At 39.7% G+C, this 27,979-nt stretch overlaps 1 protein-coding gene across 9 annotated transcripts in view; it reads right to left on the bottom strand.

Moving 5' to 3' along the window:
- SRPK2 (SRSF protein kinase 2) overlaps positions 1 to 27,979 on the bottom strand; it is a 151,481-nt gene that overhangs the window by 37,597 nt on the left and 85,905 nt on the right. For all 9 annotated transcript variants that reach the window (XM_084306312.1, XM_084306316.1, XM_084306315.1 and 6 more), the window contains one exon: positions 6,253 to 6,404. In XM_084306312.1, coding sequence (XP_084162438.1) covers positions 6,253 to 6,404 — 152 coding nt within the window. The remainder of the gene's footprint in view (positions 1 to 6,252; positions 6,405 to 27,979) is intronic.

Genomic DNA, 27,979 nt, shown 5'->3' with positions numbered 1-27,979 from the left:
TTTATCTGTCCTTCTCTGTTACGGCTTTCATCTGTGGTAATGCCATCTGTTCAGAGTACAGGAAAGATCTGCATTATTTCTTTATCATATATGAATTTTCTCCAGTCAACATATTTTTGGATGAATGTAGACTCTCAACAGAGATCGTTTTAATTCCCATTTGCTTTCTACTAATAAAGGCAGCGATAAAATACTTCCTGAGAAAACATTACGAACGTCAACTTTATCGATGCTTTTCTGCTTGGCTCCTGACCCACGGCAGCAGCGCGTTTTCCCAAGCCTGAGGGTTTTATAGCGAGGAAGCAGAGGGAGCAGGTAGCTACAGGCTTTGTCTAAGCTGCATTTTAACCCGCGTCTGCAGGCTACCTACCCGTTCTCCCCGCCGCAGTCCTGACTTGTGCCCCCACACACCTTCCCAAAAGCCCTGCTGGCAGAAAGGCCAACCTGAGAGCAGGCTGGAGCTCAGGTTTCAGCACAGCGGGAAGAGGTTGCAAGAGGTAGTGCTGATGTTTATTGCTCCATTGTGAAGCTTTTTATTTCCTTTGTATTTTAAGAGGTGTTCTTAAACGCCAGAAAGAGAGTGATCATATGAGATTATTATTCAGATCTTAAAACACTAAATAAACATTCACAATTTTGCCTAAATGCAAAGGAATAATACAGCTGCAGCCTGCAGCTCTCCAGGATGTCACCCATCTGTCAGCTGTCAAGGGATTATCTCCTCGGCTCTTGCCGGTCCTTCGTCATGTCACGCCCAACTGGCCTTTGGAAGAACCCTCACTTACTGATTATTCCACTTCAGATTTGGAAAACCTTAAGAACACTTCCTTTAGGTTGTTATATTTGTTTTGAAATATGCTGCAAATCTTGTTAGAACTGGTGCCCAGTTAACACAACAATGCCAATTTATTACTTAATTCCTTGGATTTAGAACGGGGAGTTGGCTCTTATCTCCTGCATATCTGTGGAACAGCAGCAACAAATCCGGATATATTTATATCCTTTCTATGCTAATAACATTTTTTTTTTTGCCCTAACAGAAGTTCAGGAGTTTATTTATGAGCTAGTCGCAAGGATTTCCAGAGCAGATGAATAAATTTATTAGAATTTTATGACAGAACTGTAAAGATTGCATATTTAACACAACTATAACGTTTAAATAAAATATTGATTTAAATGTCAGTATGTCTAAACAAACTCTAAACCACACAGCTATGGGATCTGTTCAGTGAGTTGCATCTCCAGGCTGAATTGGCTGCTGGCAAAGCTTGCCCAGAGCACCAGCCAAGAGCTGACCCGCCTGGCCCCGGCCCAGCCGCCGGGCTCTGGCACCTCCGCGCCGCTGGCACCACCTCAAGCACGGCCGCAGCACCTGGGGGGCAGCCCGGCCAAGCTCTCATTTGGGCCAGGGCCGGTCTGGATCGAGTGGCAGCACGGTGACATGCAGGGAAAACTTCCCTGCTATCCTTAGGAAGGAAATGTTTGCAAAAGGCTTCCAGAACAACTCACCTAGCAATGTGAAAAAAACCTTCATTTCCACAGCCGGGTTGTGCCAACTTAGTAAGAACGTGCAGCGTGCCCGTGTGGGAATTCCTCTCTTTTCAAACAAAAAAGCAGATCATTTTTGGAATGCCAGCCCAGATTTACACCCCAGGAAATGGGATGTCCATTATTTAGGGTAAAAGTTGACTACTGGGCTTTCCACTTTGTTAGGGAAAAGAAACAGTACCGGGTACAACTGAAACCCAAGTCTCCTGTGTTTACATTATTCAGGAAATTCGCTGAATGAAGTCACACATACAAATTCATACTGATAGGAAGAAGTAACCATAAAAAAACCTAAAGCACCAATTTGTGTATTTAACCAGCCCTACAGTAACAGATGAGGATGAAAATATTAAGAAAACTGGATGAATGTAATCATACTGAGACAGTTACTGACTGTTTTAAAACAATCAAAAAAAAATAAAAATCTATTACTCGGTAAATTCTTTCCATAAAACTCTACCCAGGATGATCAAGCGATAGATGTGAGAGGAAGGTGAAGGGAACAATTACAGCAATTCTACCTTTCTGGTACTGAACAGGCCTACATTTGTGAAGCACATTAAGCCTGCTGACCTGACAGCAAGGATTGCTTAAAATGCTTCAAAAGTAAATTCAGTGTCGCAGTATCATTTCTTATTATTTTTGTCTTGCATATATCGCTGCAAGAAACCAGTGAGATATATGAAGCTGTATAGTCATTATTCCTTCTGCAAGCAGATATAGTCAGAAAAGCTGAGAAGAATGCAACACCTCGGTTTAACATCTGTCTATGGTTTGCAAAACAGATTTTAAATTAAACAATAAAAGATTTTCTGAAATATTTTACTAACTTCTTAAATGCCTAGTCCTAGTAAATCGTTCCTGAGCACAGTTACATGGCTTCAGAAGCATTTGAAATCACACACAACTTATGCAGCCTTTTGCACTGCAACAAGGGTGTAACTCTGGGCCTTCAAACACATACAACAATGGTCAAGTCTTTTTTTTTTCCCATTAAACAAAATATTTGCCTTTTTTGTTTGTTTGTTTTTGGACATGGTAACAGCATTAACTCTCAACTACAAAGAATTCAAGCACAGGTAAATGTGTGCTTCTAAGAACAATGTAGTTTATAAAACTGCCTTGCAAATCTGCCTGTGTGAAGACAGCCTTTGGCATATTTGTGCTTCAAAGGGTCAAAAACAATCAAGAACTTGTGATACTTTCTTCCCAGCACAGACAGGAAAGAGAACTCCCTACAGAAGAAATCAAAGACACTGAAGTCAAGTCAATAAACAAGCTGACAAGTTATTTAGATAAAATCTATGTAGTGCAAGAACAATGACACAATATATGTAAAAGCCATGTTACTTTGGTCACTACAGCACTACAACACGTGTGTATCCACCGAGTAAATATACGCTTCACAAGGTATTTTCTACCCTCCTAAGTAACAGCAGGAGCAGTTTTGGAAATAATCAATAACTATTCCTGTAGGTGTTATTCCCTATTCCTGCTGCTAGGTCAGCAAGGTACTCATTTACAGGTTGTGCACAGCAGCACAGCTAAATGTACTATAAAAATCGGTGTCATCTTATGATGAATGCAATTATTTAAGTTCTTCATGGTACAGAAGGTGCTTCCAAATAGCAACGACAAGAAAGTATCTATGCAAAATTAGAGTTTTGAGAAAAATTATGTAATCTTGGAAACACAATATTGGTATTTGAAAATATACAATGTGTAAGTGGTAGTGCTGATAACGTAACAAAAAGTCTGTTGTGCTATTCACTACAGCACACACACAAAGTCTCTCACACTGCTAGCTAGCTACAAGCACTCAAGAAGGAGGGTCAGAAAAAAATGAGATCATTATTCCTAAATGTCTCCTGAATGTATTGGTAATTGTGGCTGGGTAGTTCTATGTTTGTATAGGGAATTATTCCCTTTGTGAACTGGATGAATGGGAGACATCTCCAGGGGGCAAAGAAGATGATCAGAGAAGCAAAGAATTCCAATTACATCTATGACATGACAGACTCTTGAAAAAAAAACCTCCAAGTGTTTCAAGGCATTTCAGAAAAGAAGAAAAAACAGCTTCATTGTCTAAGTACCCCTTGAAAAATCATGTAGTCGGAGTTTTGATATTTCCATTTCTTAAACAAATAAACATTTGAAAAGCATTTGATCTAAATTCAGTGCCATCGACAGAAGTCAGTTCACAGATTTAACCAGGCTCTGGAAGAAGGCCCAGGGGAACAAAGGTTGGTCTGCTTTACACAAGTGGCTGTTGGTGCTCTCCTTCGTATCAGGTGTCAATTCAAACTAATCCAATTTCCTGATTAAAAATACTATTACGAGTGGCAACTATTTACTAGCCACTATGTAATGTGGTGAAGATGTGAGCCCAGCTCATAGTAACATATTCTTAAAAAAACATCTGTAACAGGCAATGGTAAATATAATTAATAGATAAAACACTGTATTTGTTAAAAATATTTATATACTCCCTCATCAAAACTGCCCTTCTATGAAATTTCAGACTGGGGCTGAGAATGGACTAAATATGCTTTAAATCTTACTCAAAAATCCTGAGGGATTGACACTTTGGAGATCAAATTAGGAAAAAAAGAGACACTCCACTAAAACATGGTAATTTCCAAATATTTATCTTCTGCTCCACAAAGATATCCCAAAACAGGAAAACATATTCAAGCTAATAAAACATCTCTCCAAAAATCTGGAAATATTACATCCAACAGCCATCCCAGCAATTCTTTACCAAATAACTGATTCATTCCCCAGACTGAATATGAAGTCTAAATGGCTCCAGATCTTCCCAGCCTTGCCATTTGATTCAGACGCATATACAACACTGACCTTCCTGTCAAGTTCAATGGCAGCAAGTAAAAAAAAAAAAAATAAAAAAAAAAAAATAAAAAGGAAGCTTACTGATCACTCTAACAGGAAATTATGGTTAAAAAATAGACAAATCATGCAGTGGAGCAACAAAAGCACCGTTCTCACAGAAACAAATGATTATGACATCCAAACAAACCAAAGCTCGAACCAATTTTTAGTACACTTCCATCAATTCACAGATTGAAGATTTCAAGAACACAGAACCACCTTCCAGCACACAGAAGTTGCCTTTAATTTTTCCAGAAACTTCAAGTATTAGTGTAACATGTAGTTCATTTTAAAAGCAAACAGATCTCACTCATGACCTATTACAGTCACAGACTCTACTTAAACAGGTGACTTACAAGCAAGCTGTAAACTTAAATTTATATTTTTTATGATCTGGATACTCCAGATGGTGACATTTTGCAAAAGATACTGGAACATAGACAACAATGGATTGTTTGAAATTAAACGCAGCCCTTCCTTCAGGGAAGAATTAAGTGGGGGCCTAGCAATGCTTAATCTCAAGTAGATACAGATGCTTACAAGTAAACAGATGTTTAAACAGCAAATCCATCCTTACTCACCGATGGAAGATGTTACAGATACCAAAAGAGTTATATTAAGAAACTAGCGTGTAACAACAGAAATTTTAAAAAATGAATAAAAAAAATACAAAGATGCTTTAGCCATGGGTTTTCTTTTCCCTTCTGCAGGCTGTAAAGTTTAGTTTGAGTTTACCATTTGGTTTTCACCACTGGTATTTGTAAGCCATTTCAACATTTGAAATATCACATATTAATAAAACTTCTTACACTGAAATGAAAATGTCATGTCCACTTGTTAAATCTGAAAATACACAACCACTCATTCCAGGGCTGGGAAAAGGGATTCTTAAAAGAGCACAGTGGCTGGCTTACACAGAAACTTCTGATTAAGACAGCATCATATTTGACAAAATATTTACTGATTTGAGGAACATGGAATACCAGATATAGTAAATGTATGCACAGTGGAGTGGTCTGGGGCTGTACTAAAAATGGAAAATAAGAATAAAATCAATTCAAGATGATAAAACTTTGATGTTTCCTACAGTAAATTCATATCCCTGAACTGACAGACATGTTATCTATGATTTTTCATGCACGTACAGTGCATACTAATGGGAATAGACTTGAAACATTAGGAGTAACATTGAAACAAACTTTAGTGTTGACACTGTTGCACTGCAGTTACGTGTTTTTATGAAAGAAGTGGCCACTTGTTCTTATGAAAAAATGTGTTAAAAATAATGTAAGTAACAACAAAAACTAAGGAATTTAGAAACTGAAATAAAGATGCAGGGAACCTCAGACAGTGCTGAGGTCTGTGAAAGGCAACGTGCAAAAAGAAGCATGTATCATAGGCTTGTGCAGCTATGAGAAGGAGAAAGAAAAGATACAGACCCAAGTGTATTTAGTTGACATCAAATGCATGAAAGCATTGGAGAATGCGTAGAGGGGGAGTTTGCTTTGGTTAGGATGTTAGTTTCTCTTACAACTACTATGTATTAAATAAAGTTTCTTCTCTTATTCTTATAACTGGGAAAAAATAGGCATATAATATTTGTACACTTTTAATTGCAAAACGCATACATAAGCTATAGATAAGTGAAAGTTGAGCTGAAGACAGTAGCACATTTGGACCTGAAACAGTCATTGATGACTTTTGTATAAACAAACCCCATAATGAAGGACTCGTTCTTCAAAAACCTCACAAGAACCTGGCTGAAGACTTACAGGATGCCATTCACCCGCAAGGACACTGCTGAACCACACGCACCTTTGCAGTAATCTGCGGGATCCTCTTGCTCCTCATCGTCGGACCCTAGGATCTCCTCCTCTGGCTCTGGCGGGGCAGGCTCCGGCAGGGGTGGCGGCGGGGGCGGCGGTGGTGGTGGAGGTGCAGAGGGGGCTTTCTGCTGAGGCTCTGGCCTGGAGATGAAAGAGAGAGGACGCTTAATGAAGAGCTCGGTCAGCGGTAATCTGATTGTTGAGAGGGGAGGAAAGATGTTTTGGGAAATGCGAGTGAAGCACATCTCTCCTTATCTTTTCTATCGCCTTGCGATGCCCCAGGGAGGCACGGACAGAGATTCACCTCACCGGGCCAAAAGCAAGTGAATTTGGACTCGTTCACTGGAACAGCTTGCAAAAGATACAGGAAGTACATAATCAGATATGGACTGGCTTTTTCAATCCCTGCCGAGCAATTGAGGCGTTATGAGGTGTTATGAGGCGTAATTGAGGTGTTAGACCCATGTTCTTGAGCATAACCAAGAAGAAATGTTTTTCAGAAGACATCAAGATAATCAAGTCATTCAAAAGCTCTCGCCCGCTAGCTGAATGAAGAAAGATCTCATTAATACCCAGCAAGAAGCAATCTTCTAGTGACGCCAGCACAAAGCAGATGACTTAAAACACTTCTCATCTGTAGCTGCTGCCAGGACTATGGAAAAATGTATCAGCACGCAAGATACTGAAAACAGCTATTAGTGAGAAAGAGAGAAATTAATCTCCCTGGTTAGCCCATGAGCACACACAGCACTCCTGAACATGCAGTGATTGAAAAACAACAAAAAAGCCACCACCAAGCAAGAGATGGTATTTCTATCTTGCTTCTTCAGTTTAGAAAACAAAACAAAAATAAATAAATAAAACCACCATGAAAACGAAGTATTTTGTTACTGAAAGTGTTCTATAGCTTTTTAGGAGAAAGATTATATAGTTGGTATTTCTAAACACCTACAAATTACTGACATTTTGAAATTCTGAGCGTTTTCAGTACATATAAAAAATGAAATCCAGGGTTGAAGCATATCTGTTTGTGTAACAACCAAGAAAACCTCCAAACAGGTTTATGCTGTTATTTTTTGTATTCATATTTCATACAAATAAAAAATATGTATTTGTAAAATGATATACTTGCAAAATGCACTTGCAAAATAACTTAAACCATGCGTACCACCAAAAGCGGCTATAATTTACATGTGTATCTACTTCAGATCTAAGCTGTCTCAAAAGTACCATATTAACAGCATTTTATCATTCAAATAGCCACAGCTGAAAAAATACTGCAACTTGTTAGTATTTCATCTCCCAAAACTCAGATTCAAATGCTTCATTGATCATGAATAAAAACTATATTTATGTTTATACTGCTCCTATATTCATCCTTCTCATCACCCCCCCCCCTTTTATTTTTTTTTCCTTTTTACACACTGCAATTGTTCAAGAAAGCCAGCATTTGGAGTAGACAAGTACACAGTTGGTCAGAAATAAATTCCACTGGCAAGATGCTCCGCCTGCACAGCAGCTGCTATTATGCCTTTGCTTTAAAGGACATTACTGGAAGTTGCACGCATACCAAATTTATCTGCCTGATACTTCTTTCACAAAATATCATTCTTCCACGATTTCAGTAAATGGTCAGATTTTAAAAGGATGTTTGGAACTAGTTTATTATTGGAATACAATGGCTTAGGTTATGTCGAGCAAACTACAATCATTCTGCCTCGTTCTGACCACGTTTCAATTTCATTATTTTGGTCACATAAAATGATACAAATGTGGCAAAAAATCCAGTAGCTTAGAGCAATGTGGTACAGGTCATTTCAAAAATCCATCGGAGTTGTGCTGATTTTGTCTTTTAAGCAAACAACTACTAGATCTATTTCTACACATGATAAAAATAATGTTTTAAAGAGAATTGGAAGCATTTCTGGAATTGAGATTCACACACTTTGTCACTCACTTTGAAATAACTGTCAAGGAATACCAAGAATCTCCCTCCAAGAGACCAGAAGAAGGAATTTATTTCTAGGGAAATTGATTAACAAAACTGAGCTTCTTCTGAGTCTCAAGCTACTATATTTGATTTTGGTTTGCAAAGGGTTATTTTTTCCTGTCTACAATCCTTGCTGCATTCAGTACCCTGGCATTCAGAAGCATTTTCTTATTCTCCTTTGCAGACATCAGGAAGGAAGGGGGGACTTTTTTTCCTGCTGGGGTGATTTATGATTTTATCTGCCAGTAACAAACACTGAATTAAACTGAGAAGGATCTTTGATTTGCTCTTTTAGCTTTGCTTGCACCTTTGGAAGCAATTGAATGTTACGATGTGGAGAAGGGTGAAGGAAAGAAATGCCGCTACGTTACACCAGCCTGCCTGCTAATTCTGCATTACTGCCTTCTTTTGCCATCTGTTTGTTTTAGTTTAGGATTCTCTGCAAGGGACATTGTTGTTTGGTTTTGTTCACTGTTACACTTCTGAGCTGCACGCAAAGATCAAGCCTTCAGCACTTGACTTGGCTGCTTAAATTCTGCCTACAAGTTCAGTAGCTCAGGCTAGCATCGCCGATGCTTGCTCTTCTGCCAATACACAACTTGACAATAGTGAGTTATGACATCAGGCTGGGAGAGAACTCCAGTTTTGCTGTTTCTTAATAGCCCTGTTATTGAATTGGAAATGTAAGATACTGTCAATGTTCCAACAACCACAGAAACACAGAATGGTTTGGGTTGGAAGGGACCTTAAAGCCCAACCAGTTCCAGCCCCCTGCCATGGGCAGGGACACCTCCCACCACACCACGTTGCCCAAAGCCCCATCCAGCCTGGCCTTGAACACCTCCAGGGATGGGGCATCCACAGCTTCTCTGGGCAGCCTGTGCCAGGGCCTCAGCACCCTCACGGGAAAGAGCTTCTTCCTTATGTCTAATCTAAATTTACTCCTTTTTAGTTTAGATTTAGATATCTTCCTTCGTGATGTATGACAAATACACAATTCATTCAGCTCACACTGTGGATTTTTTTTTAGTACAGAACTGCAACTTGTTTAAATGTGAACTGATTTCTCATTGAAATGGACTTTAAAACATCTTTGACATGAACAATTGAGACATTAGGAAAGCTGTAATAAACACGCTAACCTCCATTTCCTTTTCAGAAACATCATTGTCCGAAACTATCATAACATAAGCTATGCAACAGCTGCCTTATTTCAAGTTATTTCTCTTCTTAATACCCCACCATGTTGTACGCACTGACGTGCATTATGTAACACACCCATGCAGAGGCATACCCTAAATCTATTTTTCTTCTTTCTGCAGTAATCACTTGGTACTCTGTGGTCTACCACTACTAGGTTATTCATCACCATCCGAGCATAAACACTTAATTAAAAGAAGATGACACACTATTTCTAGACTCACAATATTCTGACAGCGGGTATGCAGAGAACTGACCGTCTCCACAGGCTACAATGACAAACCTTACAATCATATTAAAATAAGCAATACAAACAATTAACAAACACTATGCAGGATGTTTTTATCTTTTATTTACTCATTTCTAAACACAGCACAGGCTGATCAAAATACAATGAAATCGTATTTTTAACCTCCTTTTAGAGGGAATGCTTCAAAAAAGACAAAAGAAAAGCTGAAGCATTTCTCCTCTAGAGTGAACACAAAGGAATATATGCCAAAATGCTAAGTGCGGTCTCACAGCAAAGCAGTTGCCCTCTTCAAGAACCACAAAATTACTGACATCTGAATTTTACTCCTCCCTCCTGGCCACGTTGCTCCATGGTCCAGCTGGGGAACAGCCAACAGTAAAAGCAATCAGCGTAACATTAAAACCTGGAGATGTTGAAAAAATTGTACCATGACAAGTTCAGGAAGAGGTGTCCAGCTTTGTTGCGGTGGGTTGTTTTGCTATTCCTCTATTTCAGAAAAGGTAAAACAAGAGCAGCGAGGGCGATTAAAAACGCAAAATGCCTTCCATATGGGAAGCATCTGAACATACCAGAGCTCTTCAGTCAGGAAAACAGACAGCAGAGCTCTATAAAATCTTGAGAAGAACAGAGAAAGTGAATAGGAAATGACTGTTCACTGCCTCACCCCACACAAATGGAGCCAAGTTTGGAAGAAACACTAAATTAAAAAAAAAAAAATTACTTCTGTGACGCGGCATGAAAAGCTAAAGCCACTTTTTTCCCCGGATAGCATGGGTGAGAGAAGCTTACCTAGGCCCAAATAGGGGTCAGTAAAACTCCTGGAAGAAAGATCTCTTGATGGCTCAAACAAAGCCACCTTTGACTTGGGAAGCCCGAGATGGATGGATTTTGGAGAGTGTTCAGCACATCGGGGCCCGGCCCTGTGCTCCTCCTGAGGCGCCTGCACCTCAGGCCTGACCTGCAGCGGCCATTTCACCTCCAGTCGCTCCTCCCTGTGCCTCACCAGATGAGTTGCTGTCATGGCTAAAGCACAGCACAGGCTTCAGGCCTCTTCATCCAAAACCCTCATCTGGAGAAAAATCATGTTTTTGTTGCTACTATCAAGCAGTGAATAAGAATGCATTGCAGGCAGGATTGCTACGCTGTAAGATTACTTGAAGAAACCAGCATGGTGCTCTCCGTGGGGGACAGGCATAACCCAGGAGGAGACCTTCTCTGTGAACACTGTAGGCATGATGAACTACTCCATTTTTTAATTTAAAGACTACCTTCTGGGTAGCAGAACTTTAGCCTGAATGCAGCTAAAACCTGATTCTCCTGCCTTTAGGAGAGGATTGTCTCAGAAGAAAAACAGACTGAGTTAAATGAAGAACTACTGGGGGAGACAGAAATATATGAGATGATATGGCTAGGCTAAAACTACCTCAGCCTAAGGGGAGGACGAAACTTTCCTTAAGATTTACAGATGAACATATCCAGAGAAATTTATTTGCTAATAGAAAATGCAATTAAAAGGAAGTTAAATGACTCCTTCATATATTTAAATAAAATAAAACCTGGAAACAACTGTGTTCTAACAATGTTATGAATCTCCTGACATGTCCACGGAGGCTCTTTGGGGAATTTCGAATTGAAGAGAAAACAAGGAGGCAGGGGGAGGGTAATCATCCGAAGAAATGTGCTGTAAGCCTCCTAACGCTGCGATGTGAGCTTTCAGAGAGCTGCGAGTGGGTGTGGGTCCATCTGGAAGGAGCTCCAGCGATGCTTCCCTCCAGCTCCAGAAGGCAAAATCATTCAGGGCAGGACTCTCAGGTGCTGCAGAGCTTACAGGCTGAAATCTCTGCACACAAGTCTCTTCCAGCTGCTATTAACTGCTTAAAGACTCAATTATTAAAAATCTCTTTCTCCTATGGCCAAATGGTGTCTGCTTTTCTAGTTGAACTCCTGCCTATTCTTTTTCCCAAATGCAGATTTAGCTTAATTAGACAAGGGCCTGCTAACAGAGAGCTCTGTGAACCTGAGAGAGCCTTAAATGAAGGTTTTCTAAATAAATGTATGCGTACATCAAGCAAAAAAAACACCACACACCACACATAAGAAAGAAATCAAAACAACTCCTAAGCTCTTCTTCAAGGAAGAAAATCATTTAAGATGTAAGATTTTTAAATTGTTGTTGTAATTATGAATAATTTAGAATTTTAACAATTATACAGTGCTTGCAATTTCATATTATAATACTTTGTAATTATGCCAGAGATTATTTTACTGTTTTTAGAATCAAAGACTTTAAATTTAGAAGGAAACAGGTTATAAAGAGGCATGTTTTAACTAACTCCAAGGAATTGTTCAAGTGAACTTCCTGAGACAGCCTAGCTTTAAGTGCAAAGCTCTACTTGGGTTCTTGTATCAGTGCAGACCAAGAATAGAGTTTCCAATTCTAGAATATCCATGCATAAAGAGAGACTGCTGGTGTGTCCCAAGCATGAAGCAGTTCCCACATCTGGTCATTATCTAACAAAATTATCATTCCTCCCGGGACTGTGAACATTTCTTTCAAAGGCAGCATTATAACTCACAGCATCCACCACTGCTCATGAAAACCCCTCCTGCAGCAGGGGAGGCTGAGACACAGTGGCTTCTGTAACCTCAAGACAGAATTAATTTTTCATTCCCTTTTCACATGCTATCCTTCTGGAAGCAACCCTGGGCTTCAGTGTACACTGAAGGCAAAGTAAAACGCCAAGGAAGTCTGCCTTCTTCCTTTCAAAACAAGGGGTACTATAAATAAACGCCATTTCAAGCAGCCTTCTCATGCCTCCACCCCAGCCTAGCAGCAGAGTGCTGCTGCTGTGAGACATCATTTTTTTTCCGCTCCTGACCACGGAGTCTTTCCTTTTCTTTGCTGGAAATTACATGGCCACAAGGGATGACAAACCTGAACCCACGAGCTGAGCTTCTTGCCGTGTGCCCACGCCATCAGCAGATACAAGGCAAGGGGAGCAGGAGGAGCCCACCGCCAAGGGCAGCACTGATGGGAACCAGTCGCAGCCTGTGATTTTAACAAACTACACCTAACATGAAGCAGTAAGGTCTGTCTGCTTGGTGGACATGAGAGAAGCTGGCTTTTCTGGGCCTTCTGTGGGACAGCTACACCAAGGTCCCAGAAACAAATGGTGTCAAGCTCTGAAAGTCAGTCCTCCCCCCAGTTTTGTTCTCAAAAAGCTGCAATTCTGTTAAAATATTCTCAAGGCAGCAAACCATATCTATCCAGGAAGCTTCAATCTTAACTGTACTTATCAGGTTTTCTTCTCACATACTGGTTTCTTGCAAAGTTCTGCCTTCCAGACCCATTCTCCACTACAGACTCTCAGAGGGGAAAAAAGTCAACAGTCAAGAAAGGGAAAAGATTCACCTTGTGACACAACCAGAAAATACCTAGCAGCATACTCAGCAGTTTACACACTGCCCATGTTTCTAGCCTCTGGTGAAGTGCTGTAAAGGTTGAGAAGGTTATTTTAAAAAATTGCACCAAATCCCTAAAAGACACGGAGGAGAAATCCTGCTGTCCTAACTCATGGGAGATGTACCGATCAGCAGAGAATGACGAGTTTCTTGTATGCACATTCTAACAGATGGCAAAAAGAAACCTCCACCTGAAGACAGATAAGGCAGCTCGCTCCAACAAAATTATAAAAGCCTAGTTAAAAAACAAACCAGTCTCATATCTCCATATGAAGCTTCACCTTCTCCGAATCCTCCTTTGAGAAGGTGCTTCTGCTGTCTCCCTGCGCACACACTTCCATTTCTGGCCATCTAGAAGACCTTAGAGGAAACACTGGCGTGCAGTGAAGGACACAGCCACTATTTCTTTGGCTTCTTTTTCCATGTTACCGTGGTTAAGCTCTGTGATGGGTTACTTTTAACACAACGACTCACACATGTATAAATGGAAATTATTTTCTTTCTTTTTGGCATGTTACATTGTAGTATTTAGCTCTTTACTTTCTGTGTCTCATTAAATTATAGTGTTTCTAGTCTTTCTATTAATAAGATATGATCAGAAAGCACGCTGCTTGTTGTTTCGGTATTTTACAGTTGCTACTAGCAACAAATTTGCAAGTTGTGAAGGGGTGGAAGGAGAAGCATCCTCTGCTCTCCAAAAGGACTCCTTGCCCCTCTGGAAACAAGCAGATTTAACAGAATTGGCATCAAATCCCCTCACATCAACAACCCAACAATCCAAGCCAACAACTTCCATAGAGATAATATAAACACAGGTGCACCACGAGTAAATACACATGCCATTTACATGCGTTATAAGTCAAACAAACAATTGTGATAATCAAACTGAGCAGAAATAAGTCAATAAATACAGCATTTCATACCCCTTTTTACCTGTTTAATGCAATCCTGACCTCAGGTGATCATCCCAATGCAAAAAAAAAATAAAATAAATATTTCATCCCCTTGCTTACTTAATGTTTGGGAACCTAGTTCTATAGGGCAATGACATGTAGGTAAACAGACAAATGTTTTGGATGGGACAAACACTGGGGAATGTAACTGCCAGGGGGAAAATAACAAGAGCCCGAAGGGTAAGGTCACACTTGAGGTTACACAGAAGCCGGAGGAACCTCTTCATCTGCAGCAAACACAAAGCATTGCTGCAGTGATAGATTCTGAGCGCCACTTTGAACTCCATTGATACCAAACTCTACCTTGTTCACCTTGCTCTCCAGGGGCCAGAACAACACAGATTCTTTATAAAAAGCCATTATAACTCCTTTTCTCCAACAGATCACTTTCTTTCAACATAAGGGATTGATCTCAACCTTTCTAAAAACACACAACCCACTCCCAAACTTCCAAGTGCTATTAACTTCTCCTCCATGTAACTTTACAAGAATTTTAACCAAGTTCTTCTCAACTTCTGCTAATATTTTGTTCTATGAAAGTACTTGTGCTTGCATTGCAGTAACAGTAAATAATAATACAAACAAGCTAAATAAGAGCAATTTAAATTAAACCTTTTAACCTTAAGTACAAATACGTCTATCATTAAACAAACTGTCTGGTTAAAATTCTTCCATTTGGGGTATAACATATGCAGGCAGAAATACAATATATGAACACATCTGCTTTCAGTCTCTCTCTACATATTGCTCATCGCATTAATTTAAGTATCTGCTTTCATAACAAATCTATAACATAAATCTATAAAAGAAGTAAATAGATTGCAACGTTCAGAAGCAGTCAGAAGTAAGAAAAAGGTAAAGTTACAGATGTATGTGTTTCAAGAAAACTCATTCTCATCCAAATACAGACAAGTAGTAAGCAGCTGGTTTTAAATCCAGCCTCAAAACTTTAAGGGCTGAACCTGTGCTTGGAGGTGAAAATTTTTTAGCATCCATTCTTCAATAGCTAATATTACTATAAGCAATAATTTAGGAACCCTGATACTGAATGACCATGCATAAGCTAGGACCAAGAAATGAGCAGCCAGTAAGCACAACCATGGCATATTCTTCCTGGTCTGCACAGGTCTACACACTGTCTTCACTGAGCTTTCCTGCATCTGAGACAGTTTTTCCAGCAAAAATTTCAGCAGGGGTGAAAAAAGGCAGCTGGCAACCTCTTCTGGACACAGGAATGTGACCAATCTTTAGCTCTGAGTTACGATCCAGAACGGTGACACCAGCCACCATGATTCTGGCTGTTAAATTTAGAGGCTGACTTTTCAGCTCCGGTATGTGGACTTTCACACCACAGCAAGGCTGACTCGCTGAGGCCTTCTTAGTTTTCTTGTCAGGTAGCGTGCCATGCCATTTGTAACTCTTCACTTGATGCTTCTCTCTTTTTGTCTTCGTAGAGGTGGTTGCAATTATTACTGTTCAGACACCTGGAAACACTTTTTATTTGGATAATTGCTTGATAAATTGATCTAGAAGAAAAACAATAGCTTCAGTTTCCAGGAAAAATAAATCTTCTTTTAAAGTGCCTAGCTCTCAGAATGAATTTTCCACCTTGTTTTTTATACTCTCTCATGCAAAGTTAGAACTGATCTCTTGCCCAACAACCATCTGCGCCTCTCACAGAATATGGCATCTTCCATTTATCTGACGTAACTGCAATGCCATATGCTTCCCAAAGCAGCTGCATCCAGCGGCCTCTCCTGTGACACATTCCCTCAGTGCAGAGGTCATTATTCTTCCTTGTGCTGCTCACGCAATATTCCCAGGGAAAAATACCTTTCAACCCCTTATTCCTATCAACCACCTGTCTCATGGGCTGTAGGGCTCATTTTGGAGCTCTCCATTTTGTTTGAAGCTTGCAGCTCAAGGTCTGTTCCCTTGGTTGGACCTTCACCAAGTGGTAGTTGCCTCAGGAGAACCAAGGAAGTCACCTCAGTATTTTGAAGCCCTGTCCAGCCTGTTCAGCTGGCTTGGATGAGGCAGCTTTGGTTACCGTAAACTGTGATGAGGTTTTCAGAATCACTTCTGTGTCAGCAAGTCTGAGAGTAAGGGTTATCCAACCATCTGATTCATCCCAGCCTTGGCGTGCTTCACCTCACGGCATGGATGCTGGTGACTCACTTATTGGAATATTCCTATTTCTAACAATAATTGCGATTCTGATCCTTGGTGAAAAAAATAAATATCAAGGAATCCCAGCTGTCGTGGAATCCCAGAAGGACATTTGCTCTCACAGAGAAGACGTAAGTGTGAGGATGAGCCTGCCTCCTGGAGTAAGATCCTTCCATATCCTTTGCCTTGGTATCAGAATGCATCCTGCACCATGTCAGCCACCTACAAGCCTCAGGAAAGGCAGCTCACCTTGCAAGGGTAACTTCTGAACCCAGTTTACAATACGAAGAGGACAGCAATTATTACTACTGGGAGTAATACTCCATTTCACCTCTTTCACACAAATAATCCCATCTCAGGGTTTATCAAAAGGACCACAGTGTCCTGAACATCAGCTAGAGCTGTTAGAAAAACTGAAGAATTTTCAGATTGCAGGTTTCAAAAGCCAGAGGTCAAGGATAATTGGCATGGCACAGTACAAGACAGAAACACACTGGCGCTGACTCCTAATGACAGCCAAGGATGGTGACATAGCTTCAAAGACATGGCATACTCAAAGCAGAAACCAAGGTCCAAGGAACACTGCAAGTTTACTGCTGACAAAAATGGAAATATTGAGTTTTATGGTGGTGGCACAGCTTCTGATCTGACTGGTGCTAAAACTAAGATCTGCTACATATGTTTGCGATGTATTGCCTTGACTTTCACTAAGCTGAGTCAGTGCCAAAGCTGGCTAAAGCCTACTCTGGCATCGGCTCAGTTATCTGACAAGCCTCAGTGAAGTCTTCAAGAAGCTATGTAGACGATCAGCAATAATGGATGGAAAAGAGCTGAGGAAAACTCTGAGCTGAATGAATGCTGTTTCAAGAGAGGAAGTGAGAGCATACTGAGCTCATCTCACTTTAGGTACCCATAATTACTACAGAGGTAAATAAATTTTTCTACTCCTGAACGAAGAGGTAGATTCAGGGAGTGCACACATGGGTTATCACTTAAAAGCAGAACTTTAAATTGCTAAGCCTCTAAAAAGGCGATAGCCAAAACACAAGCTGATAGCAAGATGGGATGGAGATACTCTGTTATAAAGCAAGACATCTTTAAATCATTAGCATGACAAGGCAGCCAAGCCTTGGACAGCTGTAAAATGCTTTTGAGCTTAATCCTGATTGATAGTGAGGGTGCCAGACATACAGAAGAGGCTAATACTCCTCTGTGAACATTTTATCTACTTGAATTTCTACAAGAGTCCCAGTTAGGATAAATCAGCTTCCTTTAGATATTTGACAAATTCCTGCTAGGCAACACCAGATAGAGAATAGCCGTGTGGTGCTAGGGGTGGGGATGATTCACGGAGATGCACGGAGCCTTTCACGCTTCTGAGGAATTCTGCTTCCAGCCGGGTTCATCTTCTCAGAGGGTTCTGACTTCCCAGAACATCCCACTTCTCCAAGGTGGAGTAAGTACTTTACGGTGTAGGAGGCACAGAGAAATGCAAAGAGATGAACAATGTCCCACCCTAGTCCACTCAAAGATGAAAGACGAAGTGGAGGCTTCAGAATTCCCTTCCCTGGGTGACTCCTGGTACCCAAATAAAATGCAGTATTTCTAGGAAGCTACCCGATACCTTTCAATCACGCCTTCCTTAACAAAGGAGAAGAACTACCTGAAGATCTCATCAATGTAGATTTAATTAACCAGAAATATAACTTTTAGGGAAGCGTAAGAGGCAGCCAATTTTTTGTTTATTTTAAGCACAAACTTCACCTTCTTTACCTCTGAGTGCTGTCCCAGTTGATCCCCATCTGAATTTTCACAAGTACATAGAAGACACTTCATAAAATGGATGTCTCTGATTCTTCCAGTTTCATCTGACTTTCCCTTAGGTTTCTGTGCATCAGCTACAACCATTTATTGAAAAAACATTAACACTGAATAAACACATGGTAAGCAAAATAAATAAATAAATGGAGAAGCCATGGTGTTAAGCTGCTGAACAGTCGTCAGCAAATAAGAGGCACGAGAGCCTGGTTTCCTAATCATTCGCCATGCCAAGGGGAAAAATAAAAGGAGTCAACGTAAGAGGTCTCCTCATCCTTATGATGCTAAAAATAGAAAAAGATATAGTAAGTCCCACTGAAAGATAACAGGAGGTTGAAAGAACAAACAAGAGAGGATTTTCTTTTGAAAACCCACGGAAAATTAAAAGCAGAGGGATAGGATTGCCACAAAAAAGAATGAGATTTATCTGGAAGTCCTCACAGACCTCTGTGAAAATAATTTTAAAAGAGTGGAGAGGTGAAAACTTGCCTGAAAAGGCTAGGATTAAGACAAAAATCGGTCTGTGTTGTCCCTGTTTTGCATCAGTGCTAAGCTCCCCTTGCTTTCAGTACAGAAATTCCTCGTGATTTCCATGTAAATCTATCAGCAATAATTGTGTATTTAACAGTGCTTTTCTGTAACGTTAGAGAAGCATAATGAAAATCAATTTCCTACTGCAAAGAGCAAACAAGAGGTTTCCATTTCCACTGTTACACAGATCTACCTCTTCAACAGATTCATAATCATTGTTAAATGTGTTTTTTTGTGTGGTTTGAAACATTTCCTAGCCAAAAATGTAGGTCTGCATCTCTTCCCTCGCATAAAACCACCAAGCACAGGCCCGTGTCACCCTCCTCACGGTGCCGCGGGGTTGCCATGGAGACCGGCCCTGCTTCCTGCTGCCTGTGTGAGCAGGGAAAGAGCTTAAATAATATTTATGTAATATGCAGCAGAGACCGTATATACAGGATCTGTGATTTTATGGGAGGCCTGCAGACTGGTTAAAGTGGCTTCAAGAATCCGTGGATTGTTTCATTCAGACATTCAAAGTTTATTTATATTGCTAGGCTCAAAATATATATATATTACCACAGGGAATATATACCAAAGCAGAATTTGCTATATTCTTTTTTCCTCGTTTTCAATCAAAGAGACAGGTGGGCTCCATACTTTCTAAGTAAATAAAATCCCATGTTCTTGAATGTATGTCCTGTGAAGGAAAATAGAATTTGATTTCTTCCTTAAAGTGAGACACCCCCTACATCTTATTCCCAAAAAGCCCTAATAGATGACTAACAAAGACTTTTTTTTTTTTTTGGTAGCAGACTGATTTTGAAACAAAGGAAGGCCAACCTAACCTTCATTATTTGCCTTATTTTAATAAGTGACATGTGTTTCTTCTGTCACCCCCCCGCCGCCCCCTTCTTTCAAAGAATTTTCGTGCCACAATACTGCAGGAATTCACCAATTCTCTTTTTTCTGCCTAGAAGCTGACACATCTTTCTGACTACTCCCTGACATGTCTTACCCTGTCCTCTGTGCAGTAAATAATCAAGTGTACCTTGCCATCTCCAATCTTGTTAAGTCACTTTCTTATTTACAATCAAGCTTGGTTAGATCACAATGTTGTATCAATAACTATATTGCTGCTTCTCTCATCTGAGTGAAGGACAGAATTTCATCCTGTGAAATTCAGCCTGTATATCCTGTGAAATCAATCCTGTATAATTTCATCCTGTGACAGCTGTGTACACGCACACAGTCACCTTTCACAGCATGGCTGAGGCTGGCAGGGCCCTCTGGAGCCAGCTGCTCCCACCCCTGCCCAAGCAGGGCCACCTGGAGCCACTTGCCCAGGACCACGTCCAGGTGGCCTCCGAAAATCTCCAAGGAGAAGAACCCACAGCATCCCTGGGCAGCCCGTGCCAGTGCTCAGAGATCAGCTTTTAACACCAGGCATGAGATCAAGAGAGATGTTCAAAGTTCCAAACACCAAACAACCCAATGAATGGTTAACGCCCCAGAAATGCTTTCAATACCAAAGCAACTTAATTGGACAGCTTACTGTAAACACCAGTTAGAATGGAAATTACCCTTTGGGTCTACTTAGAGGGGGTGGGAGGTGGAAAATGCTGTGGAGAGTCTTAAACATAGAAGAAAAAAAGGCAGTCTCATTTTCCTCACTTGTGTTAGGCTTCCTCAGCATACTTGTTCATAGGTAGCGTGTTTGGAAAAGTACATAAATTGAGTATTTCTTTTGTCTGGAAGAATTTCTGACTAGAAATATGAGAGTGGGAGACCAACTAGCACAGACACACTGCACCCAGACAGCCTAGGAAAGAGCCTCAAAGCCAGGTTCAAATCCCTAATCTGAATGATCTGAGATATAAATTTTACTTCAAATATATGTTGTTCTAGTCTATATCATAAGTCAATACTCAAAACCTATTGCTCGAGTTAAATCTTACTGTCTCTCTCACCTATATAGCTTTTTTTCCAAATAAAATGCGGAAGTTGCAAACATTAGCTAGAACAAATTATCCTTCCTGAAACAGAAATCCCATGGAAAAGGAGTAGAGCCAAGAACCTGAGTGCAGTGATATCAGGAGGGCTCTGGTAGGTCATATCAAAGATCTACATACACCAGTATCCTGTATCTGAGAAACAGCCCTGTGCAGATGTCCATGGGAAAGCTGAGCACAAAGTTCCTTCTTCCCCCAGGCAGTCTCCTGGTCTCCAGCAAACAGCACCTCTGAGACCGCCAGCTGGGACTGCTGTATATTTAGTAACTCCCAACTCACATTTATTGCACAAGTCTACCCAATTCCCCCTTGAGCACGTGGAAGCTTACAGCATCCGCATGACATGAAATTCCAGAGCATAATTACACCTTTTCCAAAGAATCACCTTGTTTTGTTTGCTCTGCAGCTGCCATCTCATAGCTTCAATTGACACCCTTGATTCTTGCACCGAAAGTGTCTGAACAGTCATTCTGCAGTCACCCTCTCCCTGGCTCACAATTTAATAGACATCTACTGTATCCCCCTCTGCCATCTGTTTTTCAGTCTTGAAAAGTCCTACTCAGTTCTGTCGTTCCTTACAGGAAAGCTGCTCCATAATTCAAGATCCTCCCCTCCACTCTTCCCAAACCTTGTCGTGCCGTACCCTTTGTATGCCATATAGGCAATGCGTGATGGGCTTATGCTGGCATAATGATATTTTGTTCTTTGTCATCTCCTCCTTTGTTCTTTATCATGGTTTTGCTTCTTTAAATCATTATTGAACACGAAGAGGCTGATTCTTTTATGAAACACCTGTTTCAGTGTCAGTTCCCTAAATAAATATCACCTCAGAATCCATTATTTTATATGAAAAGTTAGGATTACTTTTCAATATGTATCATTAACACTGAACCTCACTTGCCACTTTGCCATACAGAATGTTGGTATGAACATACTGAACTATGAGGGAGTTGTTTAACCAAGAACCATCACACTGAAAAGGGAAATAAGAAAAGCATGCTTCCACCAGATAAACAAAATAAGATTTTTTCAGATTTTCAGGAAAACAAGAAACTAGTTTTGATTGCAGGTTTTTGCTTGTTTTTGACATCCTAAGTCTATGACTAGCTCATATGGCTGGGGCTCTCCAGAACTGCCTAATTATTTTCTAATGAGAGTGTGATTATGGTATGAGTTATTACTTCTTTGAATAGAAGTAGATTAATCAGTAGTTCTAAAAGGAAATGACATTTCCTTTTAAAATATCATTTTATATAAAAATAATTATGTATCTCATGAAGTTTAAATAAATGAGATTTTACTGTAAAGAGATCTGAAATTAAAAATATTTACCAAAGTAATACATAAAAGCTCTTGCTCTGCTTTAGTTAGCATCAGACAAAATCATAAAACACACACTTTGCAAAATAATGCAGATAAGACATGTTCTTCAAGATAATTTTATCTTTGCCTCAGAGATGCTATCCAGGCTTCCATCTAGCTTGAAAAGAACACAGACAATTTATCAATACAACCAGTGACTTTAAAGTAGTTATCATATCCATAGAATTCATGTATAAAGAAGAAGTAATTGCCATTGCCAAAACAGGAAGAAAACATTGGCATGAAAATCCTAGATACTAAAGATTAGACTGAAAGGAGGGAATAGTGCTCATCATTACACTTTTGAAGCCATATGTCAGAAAGATAAAATGTCCCTTACCCAATACAGTAAGGTAAGGAGACTACTAGAAACGTAGTTGTCCTAAACTCCCTCTACCATAGCAGCGGAAAAGGGGCAATTAAACATTAGGTAAGTAGCAAGACAAGTATTTAATTTCAGATGAATGATGAATGCTGTATTAAACTAATTATGCTTTTTATTAGTTGGGGACAAAATTAAATAGTCCCATCACACAACTGTAAATTTCAGTGATAACTAAAAGGTTGTATTCCCAGAACATGACTAAAATGAACTGAACATTTTACAGAATTAAGCTTTGACCAGGAAAACAATCCTTCTCTGGTAAAAGTGGCACTAAAAGATAGTACAGTGATGGAATGTAAAGGTAGATGAGAGTAATTTTAATAACAAATGCACAGGCTGCACTGTTATCTGTTTGCAAAATTACAGAATCATCTCAGCCAGCACAGGACACACAGCTCAGAGCTTAAAGCAGATTTTGACTAAGCAGTCTAGAGAAAACGGTAGCTGCTTCAAGCAATTTATAAATTAATAAAACTCATCCATATGTTTGTAGCAGGATGGTATATTTAAATATTTATTGAATTTTACAAAGTAATGTTTCTTTTCATTATTATGATTGCATAGGAGACCTGGCCTTTGTCATTGTATTTATTTGGTGTTACTCAACTGATAAGAATATATTCAAATAAAGACCCAACAAAATAGTAGAAGGTTGCAATTTAAGAGAGTAATATTTTAAAAAAACATTTTCCCTTCATTTGTTTCTGTACAAATTGCTATTTATAGAGGTGCCTGCTACTTAACTGCATTCCATTAAATAAAAAATAAGCAAAATATTTTTATAAATGATTGAGATCTGTAAAATTAATACGAAACAGTTTTAGTTTGAAAGCAGATGCTCATTTTAGCAAATGAGAACTCTATATATCAATATAACACATATTGATCTTTCTTCAGAAAGGTAGTACAAGATTCAGCTGGGCTCACAATATCTTCCACAAAAAACGTATCTTCCTCCACATGTGGACAATGCATATATTTTAGGCATTGCATTTACATCAGCAGTATGAGGAAGCTTAAGATCAACTAGGTAAAAGGGTAAGATGACTGTAATACATACAAAAAATGACAAAATGAGTTAAGGAATTAATCCTTAAAGCGCAAACTGCTTTTTAATATGAAATACCACTTTGCACTTAAATTTCACAGGAAACCTCAGGAAGTTTGCTCTGACTTTGCCTTAAAGGTATTTTTCTTACTGCCAGGTCCCACTGGAAACAGCATCACGCTGCCTTATATACTAGCACATGCTGAACTACATGGAGTTGAAATGGATCCCAAAGCTACTACCTAATAATCAGAGTTTCAATGGCTAGAAGCAAAATTATTATAATAAAGTGGGTTTTAAGCTCTATTTTCTTTTCAATCCACAGAGTAAAATGTAAGTAAAACATAATTTCTTCTAAGCTAGAAGAAATTTAGCTTAGAGGAAAACTTTCCTGTGCATCTTCAAGGTTGTGCTCGCTGCCAACTTTAGCCTCCCAGCACATAGCCTTCAGATGACCTACCCCAACGAGAGCAGGCAACAGTCCTAAGACATAAACAGGAAGATGCATTCATTTATTTCCTGTGTATTTTCTGACTCTGCTAAGAAAAAGTATTTATATCAATTAAAGGAAAACAGAGACATCAGAAATGTGACAGCTGATGTTTTCTTGCCAGGTTTTGAGCTGAAGGCAGGCTTTTGGTTAAAGAATGGAGATCAAAATAAAAGGAGTTTAAAAAAGTAAAAACAAAGGAGTCAACAAGTCCAAAGATTTTGCCTCAACTAAGACAAGAAAAGCTACATTGGTTTGCCCCTTCAGGCTGTGTTCCTTTTTTTTTTTTTTTTTTTTCCCCATTTATTCAAGCATTTCTCTCTGGCAAGTGTTTGATACTTAGTTATGCAGTATATTATCCCTGTGAAAATAAATCACAATCTTCCTAAAAATGGAAGTGTCAAGAGTAGACCAAAATTTCCCTTTTGCAAGGAACAGGCTGGTTAAATCACAAGCCTTCAGTTTACTGAATGGTGTTATTTTGCATACAAAACCCTCATTCTTGCAGAATTACACACAGCTATGAATTTGACATTTCTGCAGCCAGCACGTGGCTGCTCCAAGTTGCATGAAATGGCAGGAGGAAGGGTGCAACGTGTGGATTGCGAGCAGAACAACAGAAGAGCAACCAAAATCTCCCTCAGCAGAGGTTCTCCTTTGACATCCTCCAAAGTGCTAAGGATTCTCCATGTACCTTCACTGTGACCCTGCTATTTAATAGGTAGAGAATGGACTTTCTGGCTCTGAAGACAGCCAAGGCACCTTCACTTTGCTGTACACTATCTTCTGCTTGTCTTTTGCTTAAGTTAATGCCTTATTTCTTAAGTTAAACATCTTAGTAGAGATGGCCCTTGCATTTTTATCAGAGCATGAAAACCGAAAAGAAATAAAAATAGTAAATAGCACATTAAATTCAAAGTACTTCATGTGACAAATTAGGAAATTCCAAACAGGGATAAAATATTTCAGGAAACACTTCCTAATTTTTTCCAATATCCATTACAGCCAATGAAACAACAGCCTACGGAAGAAAAATTGACAAAACAGTCCAGTTTAGTGGTACGTAAAGATCAGAATAGAGTATCATTCTGAGTACCGCAATGAAACAAAAATATGAGAACACACACATATAGAAGCAATGGAGCATGCACACACAAGACAGTAACAGGCTATCTTAAACATGCATCTTTTTCCTTTTCAAAAAGCAGATTTGAGAGACAGACACTTCTAAGCCCAGAAAGCAAGTCTGCCCCATGAACTTTACAGAACTATGGCAGTAATTTGCACAGTGCAATGAAAAACACATGAGGACAGCACCTGACAAATTTGGTGGCCTTGTATGATGGGATCGCAGAATTGCTGGATAAGGGAAGAGCAACTGAAGTCATCTACCTGGACTTGTGCAAAGCATTTGGCACTGTCCCCTACAATATCCTGGTTTCTAAACTGGAGAGACAGGGATTTGACGGATGGACCACTCTGTAGGTAACAAATTGGCTGGAGGGTTGCACTCAAAGAGTAGCACTCAACAGCTCAATGTCCAGGTGGAAACCAGGGATAAAAGCAGTTCCTCAGGGGGTACTGGGGCGCTGTTTAACATCTTTGTCAGTGACAAATCTAGGATATTAGGGTCACACAAATGTTGGGAAAAAGGCCTTCGGTTGTAGGTCTTTCATATATGTATGAAAGGCCTATGTAGGTGAGAAATTATTCCAGATGTCCTCTACGAAACACAAAAATATCTTAAAGCAAGCCTGAGGGAAATGCAAAGCTTTCAATTTTCTTCAGCTTACTTGTTATACAAATAACAAGCACATTCTGGCTTAGAAGGGATTTTCCTGCTAATTTAAAACTCAATTACAGCAGTTAGGCTTGTAAAGGAACGGCTCTTTTGGAAAACCTGGAAACGCTGGAAAAAATAACTTGCTTGTTGCACTCTGTTACTCCCCATGCTCAACTAACTGCAGTTTTGCATACGTCAATTTGTTAATTCTTTCAAGAAAATCAGAACCTGGATGCATGATGCTACGTATCAAGAAAGCAGGAGATGAAACTCAAAGTGTTCTCCTACCCGTAGCACAGCAGAGGTCACGCCTGAAAGGCAGGTGCAGGTTGCCCTGGATGTGTTCCTCGCAATGGAGAGGGCAGGACAGAAAACAAGGGAATGGAGATGACCTCTAAAGCCATACTTTTCTTTATGCAGAAGAATATTGCCGTAGCAACATACATGAAATGAGTTTCTGGATTTTTTTTGTATTATTTTCCCAGCTTGTGACAGTTCTGCAAGGCTAAATAACTGAGCATATGATTCCATGCCTAAAAAAGGTTTATGGATATAGACTTAGAAATCCCTACAATGCCCGCAATGCTCAGATGCTTTTTTTTCCCCAGTTAAATTACTCTGCACTTTGAAAGAGACTAGAAGAAATGTACTCATGGGAAATAATTCTCTCATGGGAAGGATCAGTTCTTAAAATGAACAGACTGCCTAACCTGTTAAAACTCTTGCAAAAAGACCCCAGATTTGCCAAGCATGCTATATAAAAACGCAGGTAGTAGAAACACATCTTCTATTTAATTATTCTCTAGTTTTATTTAGACTACAGCTGAAAATAAAATAACAGTCCTTCTGTCAACTTCTTTCTTCTATCTAGGATCAAATATTGATGAGCAACTACACACCAGGTAACCCACATAAAATAGCTAAATTTAGAAATTCAGATATATATTTTTTAACTGTACATTTGCATGATCTTAAGTCAGACTACTACAAGCTAAAAATCACCATAATGGAAATGAAAAGGACACCTAATAATTGTGCCATTAAATACACTGCTGCATAAACGACTGTTAAGACTGGAGAAATGCCTCTGCACGAAGTTAAACGCTTAAGGTCAAAAAGAAAGAACACGGCAACAAACAAAGTGTTCTTCTGTATTTGCCTTCTAAATCAAGAGATTGAAATCCGGAATGTAGGTCTTTGGAAGAACATCAAAAAAATAAAAAACAAAATTGCAATGATTTTTTTTTCCCATAAAAATATGCTCTGCAGATCCCATTTTTACACATCAATCGCTAGTCCAAAACAAAGGAGGCCATGTTTTGCAAAACTACCCTCCTAAAATAAGCACGCAAAAAGGGCAGTAAATTTTAAAAATTACTGCTGCAAGAGGGTATGAATAGAACAGTAAGTGACAGTTCTGCAAGTCTGCTTCCAAACCAGCAGAACGTGCCCTCAATCCTTCCAGGACAGGGAGCGCAGTTACATCAAAACCTGTCTGAATCCAGGACCTAATCCACTCCAGAAGCTGATAGATGTAGGCATTCTCCTCTCCCAACTCAACTTGAAGGGCCATAGTAGGCCAACCTTCAAAAAGGCTCAACTCTAAACCATAACACAAACAGCTTTTAACCTTTTATCGGTGTTAGTGTTTCCAAATAATCTCTGATACTTTGGAAACACAGCAAATAATCAGATCATTAGAACAGGCCACATTACTCTGGCAGGACGAAGAACCATTTTATGGAAACTTTAAATGGATGGTCAAATCTCAAAATGCAAAAAATTCACCCTGCATTTATTTCAGGACTTAAATCTTCAATGATCAGTGCACCACAGTGTTGTTGAAGTCATAAAGGCCTGGAGATACATGGAAATAAGTCTCACCAAGAACAGAATCAATCTTGTATTAAAATATTTCTTGCAACCATATCCTCATCACTGTCCTCTCGTCCTCCGTTCCCCACTCAGCACAGCAGCACCAGCACCAGCTCCTCCAGGGCCTGAGGTCTCCACGCTCCTGGCCAGCACAGGGCACCAGGAATTTCTGAAGTGTGGTGTATGTGAGAGTGCCTGAGCTGACAGGTACTGATGGTACCACCAGTTTTAGGGTCAGATATAGGGTCAGACAGGGTGTGATGATGTAGCCTACCTCAGCTACGGTTGCAATTGCAAGAAGTCTTCTCATAACACCTCTACCTGCATAGTACGGTCAAAGCACTACAGGTATTTGGAGCCTTCTCAGTACAACCAGGGAGCTTTAGGTGAAAAGCACAGATGTCACCAT

This window comes from Netta rufina (assembly GCF_964035555.1).
Source record: "Netta rufina genome assembly, chromosome: 1".
NCBI lineage: Eukaryota > Metazoa > Chordata > Aves > Anseriformes > Anatidae > Netta > Netta rufina.
Note: the sequence above shows the minus strand (reverse complement) of the source record. Positions and strands in the feature narration are given on the sequence as shown.